The sequence below is a fragment of the Myotis davidii genome, unplaced genomic scaffold (genome assembly GCF_000327345.1).
Source record: "Myotis davidii unplaced genomic scaffold, ASM32734v1 scaffold268, whole genome shotgun sequence".
In the NCBI taxonomy this organism is placed as follows: domain Eukaryota; kingdom Metazoa; phylum Chordata; class Mammalia; order Chiroptera; family Vespertilionidae; genus Myotis; species Myotis davidii.
The window spans coordinates 794657-803219 of NW_006383015.1; the positions used below are offsets into that span (position 1 = coordinate 794657).

The window sequence follows — 8563 nt, forward strand, 5'->3', positions numbered from 1 at the left end:
AGCTTGTGAAATAAAATGAATAATCCCCAAATCTCATTTCAACCTTTCACCTTTGATGTGTGGCACAATACTGATTAGCCAGTGACATGCTTCAGAAGCATACCACCAGAAAAAGACAGACATAAAAAGCCACTGAAAACTATCAGCCAGGTAATCAGCCTTGGAGAACTAAATGTCTGTATGTATATCTGGTTACTCGAAACAATGAAATATAACAACACAGCTTAGAGACCTGAAATTTGACATTTTAATATAAAATCTTTCATATTTCTTTGATAATTGTATGTTTAAGATAATTATTGCCTACTTATATTTGTATTTCCTTTAAACACTTATTCAATTAGCATTTAATAAATTATTGCCTGCACAATAAAAAACAAGCTGGTATTTTTTAAAAACAATTAAAATTTTTATTAATTTTGTTCTCATAATAAAGAGTCCATGGTTATAGTAGTTGCCACTTTAAGTGACTACAGAAAAACAAATATATAATTATTTTACATGATCATTACAATTTTCTAAAGTTAGTCACAGCCTATACATGCTTTGCTACAAACTATAGCCCTTTGGCCATATATAAGCTGTCAATACTCAAAGGTGTTTGAACATGCACCCCTATTAGCAATGTATAAAGGAGAAAATAGGCTAAAATTGCTTATAAATATTTTACATTTTAATGCCCATGTTAACATTTTGTCTGTTGCTATATTGTACAATTAATACTAGGAAATATGTCTTAAGGTTAAACAGTGGTAACTTTTTCTATCTTGATCTTAATTATGCCAAGAAATCATGTTCACCAAACATTTTTAGAAAAGCTGCTGAACACAATTTCATGAAAAATAGTGTCTTTATAAACTCTGTGTGCAATTTTAAGATCTGGCAAAATGCTTACAGACCACGATTCTGACATGAAGAAAGACCATTAAGGATGTAAATGAGGAGAAAAACCAAAACTCAGTATATGGTAATAAAAATTAGTTAAAACTTAAATAAAAATTTATTGACCAACTGTGAAAATATTAGTCTATTTTTTTTTTATTTTGCTTACAATCCAAAGTTGAAATGTCTTTTGTGATAACAGGCAATGATTGGGAAGAAATTAATAAATAAAAAAAGACTGTGAGGGATTTGTAAGTAGAATTCAGGTGGCATGTGAATTAATTATTGCCCTTTCTTTGGAGCCCTGTCGTTGGGATTTGGCTTGCTCTATCATCAATTAGATGCTGGCAGAAAGCAACGTGGCCAGTTTATTTCCAACCTGTGGCCCTGGATTACCAAAAGAAAATAAAGTGGAAACTCTGTTATATTTTAAGAGTGAGTTAAAGCTCTTGGGCCCAATTTGTTCCTCAAGTCACTCTGAGAACATTGCACTTTGTTTTGCTGGAACTGAATCAGGACCTTTTGCATCTATGTGACCGGGCAGTGACGAAAGTGAGGCTAAGAATGGGACTCTGTCCCCATGGGTTACTTCCCCGCCCCCCCTCGTTTCCTCTCTCTTTAGTGTTCTCTTGTGCTTTCACACACATCTCATCCCAAGTTAACATAAGGCATTTTGCTACAGAGATGAAAGAATTAAGCAAGAATGCACAAAGTAGGACGTTCTTTTTGTCTCAAAGACAGTTTTGCCTGTGACAGAAAAGCACCACGTCAAGAACTTTTTTTCTATTAGTTACAAAAATAATATAAAAATTAGTAATAAGCTGTCAAATTGCCTAATTTGTGTGATCTTAAAAAAGATTATTCTAACTTTTATGCATATGCCAGAAACCATTTTATCTACAGCAGGAGAGAGGATGCTGCATTCTCCTTTGCCATGTGAACACTGCTCCAGGCAAGTCACATTCTGTCCATCGTGGGGTTACTAGCATCCCTCCATTATAATGATAGGAACCTGGGACCTGCCCTTAGTTTAATCATCTACACATTGTGTAATGTAGCAAAGTATTTACTGATGAGAAAACTAAACAATTAGTGTTTAAACTACAATAGTAATATTAAAAGAAGAATGTTTTGAGAATCCTGAGGAAATTATCGGTAGCATTTTCTTTACAGAGTTCTTAAATGAGAGATTTTAAAGTAGCCTTTTGAGACAGTATTCTCAACTTTCTCTTTCTGTTTGTGACATTTGATCTCACCTGAATATAAAAAGTTAAATGACTTTCAAAAACTTGTATCTCTCTGATACTTCCTTCTGATCATTTAAATGTTTCCAATGTCAAAAAAACAACATCATACACCAGCTAAACTGCTTATACATTTTGCATCCAATAATAGTCCAACCAACGGTGTGACACTATTAATAAAAGAGCTTTTTAAATAGAATTATTAAAATTTTTAATTAATTGATTTAAACTTCATTTAAAGATTCTGTTTTACAGTGACACATTTTTTCTTTATATCAGATTCACATTAATTTAAAAATAAATCTCTCTAATAGAAATTCTGAGTGAGCTCAATTTAAATGTAAGTGATGTATGAAAATACTAGAAGTTATTAAGAGCTACATTGAAGTGCTGACTAAAAAATTAAGAGCTTTCACAATGAAGCTTTCTTAATTCCCACTGCTTTTCTTTTTAGACTGTAAACAGCTTATACAATGTCATGTGTAACTGTGAGTGTTAAGAAGATAATCACTCTTAAATTTTTCCATTGTTTTGTGCAAACACACAGTTTGTTTTGATTTGGCAAATGCCTCATTATCTTAATCACTTCTGTCCAAAATGAGGAACGTGGAATTAAATGATGATTCCTTCTTTCAAGATGAGCTGTATTTATTACTGGAACGGAAGTTGTCATATCCTTGATCATTAGCTTTGGACTTTAAGCACGACTGCTTTTCCTCCAGAGACTGTTTTTCTTCAAATGACTGGCACCAGCAGCATAAGCATGACTGCACAAAACAAAGGCACTCATTATGTATTTACATCAGTTATACTGTCACGACTCCTCCTACTCCCTAGGGCTCTGACTTTCTTTGCATGATTGGGAATTCTTGGGTCACTTTTGTGCTCTCTTATTTTTTCACTTAAAAACATGTATTAGCCCAGTTGACATGGTTCAGTGGTTGAGCATCACCTATGAACCAGGAGGTCATGGTTCCATTCCCAGTCAGGGAACATGCCCAGGTTGTGGGCTCCATCCTGAGTGAGAAGTGTGCAGGAGGCAGCCAGTCAATGATTCTCTCTCATCATTGATGTTTCTCTCTCTCTCTCTCCATTCCTCTCTGAAGTTAATAAAAATAGATATTTTTTAAAAAACATACAATTACATAAGTAGCATATGATAATTATTTTTAGGCTAGAAAATACAAAGAAGGAAAAATGTATAAAATTAACATTCCCACCTTTTAATTAACATAAAAAAGGAAGCCACTCTTAATTCTTGATATTTACCCTTGACTACTTGAGAAATACTCTTAATTTTTTATAAATATGTAAATCAAGACTTTTTCCTATGCAAGCAGAAATATCACCATGTACATATATATACATGACTGTACATGAGCGTGTGTGTAATTATGTGCATAATTAACTTTAATAAAATTGTACTATATGTACTATTCACAGTTGGCTTTCTTTCACTTGACAGTGTCATAGACATCTTTCCATATCAATGAACTTAATATTAGATTGCCAGTGTTTTCAACCACATGCTGTTCTCATGTGCTTATTCAATACTGTTACATGATACACTATAAAGTATATAAGTGTCTCAGTTTTATTTATCCATTTTTCCCTGGATTTTTAAATATTCAAAACTTTGTTTATTCTGTTTGTTTTCTGAAAATGTATATGTATAAGGAAATGGGAGGCCCATTGTTTTCTCTTCTATAAAATGAAGGAGTTGATCTTAATGTACACTTTCTCCTAGCTCTAAAATCTATGAGCTTATGGATGGGCAAAGACTTTTATAAACTGCCTTAGAGTTTACAAGAAAGCTAAGTTCTTGACTTTCCAATAATGAATTACCAGGGACAAATGGGTCGTTCCCACTGAAGGGGAGGAAATACTTTTTTCTATGCTAGATTGTCGAAGGAGTGAATGGATGGACATATGAATGTAACAATGCAAGCAGCCAGATGAGAAATAACTAAACATATTCCACATCAAGTAGCACATCCCTGCTAAGAAGTTGGAAAAGAAGAGCTAGAACCTGAATTCAATTTCTTTGTTTGATTTGCTCTTCTCATGTCCTTGTGAAAAAGAGACCAATGTAGTTATACTTCAAATTGTGCTGCACAGTCAGTCCAAAATCTACTCCAAATGAGATGAGTGCATTTAATTCAGGTTTAGCTCTTATTCATCACATGATATCTGTCAGACATCAAAGCATGTAATTTTTATTACTTTTCTAAGCAATTCTAAGTAAAACTGATTGGTTGAAGCAGTAAGGAGTGGTTGACTAGGTGGAAATCAACTATAGTGATATGTGAGCAAAACTCATATTTTATTTTTTTAAATATATTTTTATTGATTTTCAGAGAGGAAAGGAGAGGGAGAGAGAGTAGAAACATCAATGATAAGAATCATTGATCGGCTGCCTCCTGCATGCCCCCCCACTGGGGATCGAACCCACAACCCAGCATATGTCCTTGACCGGAATCAAACAGGGGACCCTTCAGTCTGCAGGTCGATGCTCTATGCTCTGAGCCAAACCAGCTAGGGCGAAAGTCATATATTAAAAAATTATCCATTCTCTAATAACAAGGGAAAACTGTAAATTTACTAGAGCTCTCTGAATAGAAATATTAATAGACTAGAGGTCCGGTGCACAAAAATTTGTGCACTTAGAGGGGGGGTCCCTCAGCCCAGCCTGTGTCCTCTTGCAGTCTGGGACCCCACGGGGTATGTCCACCTGCTGGCTTAAACCTGCTCACCAGGGGATTGGGCCCAAGCTGGCAGTCAGACATCCCTCTGGCAGCTCGGGAGCCCTCGGGGGATGTCCACTAGCCAGAGAAGAGAGGGTCTAAGCTGCAGTTGGACATCCTTACTGCTGCTGAGGAGGAGGGAGAGGCTCCCCCCACCACCGCTGTACTGGCAGCCATCAGCCTGGCTTGTGGCTGAGCAGAGCTCCCCCTGTGGGAGCGCACTAACCATCAGGATGCAGCTCCTGCATTGAGCATCTGCCCCCTGGTGGTCAGTGTGTGTTATAGTGACCAGTCATTCCCAGTCGTTCTGCTGTTAGGGTCAATTTGCATATCACCCTTTTACTATATAGGATAGAGGCCTGGTGCATGGGTGGGGGCTGGCTGGTTGGCCCTGAAGGGTGTCCCGGATCAGGGTGGGGGTCCTTCGGGGGTGCCTGGCCAGCCTAGATGAGGGATTGAGCGCCGTTTTTAGGTTGGCCACAGCCCCTTCAGGGGGGGGTCCCCACTGGGGTGCCTGGCCAGCCTGGGTGAGGGGCTGAGGGCCATTTTCAGGATGGCCACACCCCCTTCAGGGTGTGTGGGGGGTCCTACTGGGGGTGCCTGGCCATTCTGGTTGAGGGGCTGATGGCTGTTTGCAGGCTGGCCACAACCCCCAGCCACCCAAGCTCCCAGTGGAGGCTGGCTGGGAGCAGGGATCTGGGATTTATTTATCTTCTATAATTGAAACTTTGTTGCCTTGAGCGGAGGCCACAGCCAGCCAGGGCAGGCAGGAAGCTTGGCTTCCTCCATTGCTGGGGCAACCAAGCCTCCTGCTCACTCCAGCTCTGTGGCTGCTGGTCGCCATCTTGGTTGGGTTAATTTGCATATAGTCGCTTTGATTGGCTGGTGGACATGGCTTGGGATGTAGCAGAGGTGTGGTCAATTTGCATGTTTCTCTTTTATTAGATTAGATTAGAAGAGATATATTTGAAGCCAGATTTAAAAGACCATTTTATTTTGGAATACTCTCTTACCTTAAAGCAGTTTTTGAATCTTTTGCTCACCAAGTACAGAGCTATTGGATTAATGCAGGAATTCAGGGAGGCCGTGTTGATGCCGATGTAGTCCAATACCAAGAAAAAGCTGCAAAAATAACCCAAAACCTGTCTGTGAAAAATATGCTGCTCTGAGCACATATTCTTTACAGACTGTTGTGTTTTTATGAAAAAAAAATTACCTGTATACACAATGGTTTTGACTTTATTACTGGTCTTTGCTGATAGTGACTTCTCTGTCCCTCTGTCTCTCTTTTTCTTATTCTCTGTCTCTGCCATCCCACACAGTCTCCCCCATACCTTGCCCAATTCTCCCCTTTAAAATAAAATTGTATTTAGAAGTGCTGGGGCTGGCTGAAAAGGGATGTTTTACAATGTGCAAAGGAGAATCAGACTGGATATTTCCAAGCATGCCATACACTTATGTGGATAATTCTGGCTCTCTGTTCCCAGTGTTCTCCTAAGTCCCCTTTACTCTTTCCTTTAAAATAGAAGTGAAGGTAAAAAATGGGAATCTTAATTGCTCCCTAAGGATCAGAAAAATGCTATTTTCTCTTTCTGCCTATGAAAAGGATCAATGAAAATTTCTGCGTGGCATTTATTTACAAAACTATCTCTATTTTACTTTCCTTACCTTAAAAGTTCACATCTGTTGGGATCACTCGGATCATAGAGAGTGAGCTTCAAAATCCTGCTGAGGTGAAGGGGAAGCCAACACAGGGCAAAGACAAGGACCAGGCAAAATACTGTTTTGGCCACTTCCCTTCTCTGAAATAAAAACATAGTCAGACCCTGAGATGATGGCTCATTGTAATCACAGTGTTCCCCTTTCCCAAACCGAATATTGAATATTGTATACAAAGGTCAGTGGCATTTGCAAAAATTCAGGACACTGAGCTTTAAATTGAATAATTAATATGAATTAAAACTAAAATGACTAGAGATTCATATTTGAAAAGTAATAGCTCTCTCTAGATTCTTTAGATTATATAGACTATGTCTAGATAGATAATATAAAAAAAAATACCTGAGCAAGAACAAGGAGATATACTCTAGTATATAATAATTTTAATATATGATCATAATACTTTTGTTATTCACAACCATAATCATAATTGTAATCATGAGTTAGAAATAGTTCTACTTTCTTACCTGCTTTAAGTGATCGTTCAAAGCAATTTGCATGCCACTCTTCTTTCTCAACATTTCACAGGTCATCAGGGTATAAAAAAGTGCAGTGATGGCCAATGGCAAGCAGAAATAGAAACTAAATAGCCACCAATCTTTAGCTTTCTGGTAAAACTGTGGGGAAGAGAGAATTTCATCTTTATTTTATTTTATTTTTTCCCATCACCATTTATCCCCCCCCCATACTCTCTTCTACCTCCACTAGTCCCCCTTACTTCCCAATACCACATTGTTGTCCATGTCCATCAGTTCTTTCCTTTTTTTTTTCTCTCTCAATCTCTCCAACCCCAATAACCCTCCCACAAGAGCTGTCTGCCTGCTCTCTATCTGAGTCTGTGGGAAGAGAGAATTTCATGATTAATATTCTCTGTAAAAAATTCTATATAGCAAATGTTAAATTTAAAAAAATCATCATGGAATAATTATTTCCTAAAGTACTGTAGATCTATTTTATAAACACTATATAGACTCTTTCAGGTCACATATGAAATAATTAAGTACTGCTATTAAATAAAACAAGCTTTTCTTTTTTTTATGTATTTTTTATTGATTTTTTACAGAGAGAAAGGGAGAGAGATAGAGAGTTAGAAACATCGATGAGAGAGAAACATCGATCAGCCGCCTCCTGCACACCCCCCACCGGGGACGTGCCCGCAACCAAGGCACATGCCCCTGACCGGAATCAAACCTGGGACCTCTCAGTCCGCAGGCCGACACTCTATCCACTGAGCCAAACCGGTTTCGGCAACAAACTTTTCTTAAAAGGCATTTCAGTTCTTGAAAGCAATGGGCTATAAATATGTTTTAAAGTTTAATCAGTTAGACAGAATTTAAAATATTTGGTAATTCAGATACTTTTGTCTTCACACAAACTAGTTTTCCTTATGCTATTCTTTGTATGAAATACTACATCTGAGTATGTAAAAATATCATAGTGTTTATGGGAAATTATCACTTCTTAACACATTTATTTCATGGGAAAAACAGATACAAAAAAAGGTTTATGTTAATCATTTAGCTCTGTAATGTATAAATCTAACCAATCAATTAAAAAAAAATCAAAGCGACCCTTTCTTCTTTTTTTTTTTCTGTTCTTTTTAAAAATTGTTACTCTAGACATGTCTGTGTGGGAGTAGAACTTATACAATCAATGCAGTACTTTTTCCTCTTTTAACTAATAAGAAACAAGAAGACAGCAATTTCATATTAATATCCTTCTTTAATCTTTTGATTATCATCCTATATAATAAAAAAATGGTAATTGGCGTATGACGATACCCTTTTCATTGGCTAATCAGGGCTATATGCAAATTAACTGCCAAATCAGATGGCAGTTAACTGACAACAAAATGGTGGTTAATTTGCATATGTAGGCACAATGCAGGGAGGCGAAAGGGAAAGGAGGAAGAAGCCCCCTGTCACTGACAGTGATCAGAAGGAAACCCAGGGGGGAGCTAAGAGGAAAGATCTT

At 37.4% G+C, this 8563-nt stretch overlaps 1 protein-coding gene across 1 annotated transcript in view; it reads right to left on the reverse strand.

Annotated features, from left to right (window-relative positions):
* Positions 1-385: 385 nt before the first annotated feature.
* Positions 386-8563, reverse strand: part of EDNRB (endothelin receptor type B) — a 26187-nt gene continuing 18009 nt past the window's right edge. The window contains exons 4-7 of the mRNA XM_006778916.2: positions 7057-7206; positions 6539-6672; positions 5884-5992; positions 386-2893 (exon numbers count right to left, since the gene is read on the reverse strand). Of these exons, the coding sequence (XP_006778979.1) occupies positions 2759-2893; positions 5884-5992; positions 6539-6672; positions 7057-7206 (528 nt within the window). The 3' untranslated portion in view covers positions 386-2758. The remainder of the gene's footprint in view (positions 2894-5883; positions 5993-6538; positions 6673-7056; positions 7207-8563) is intronic.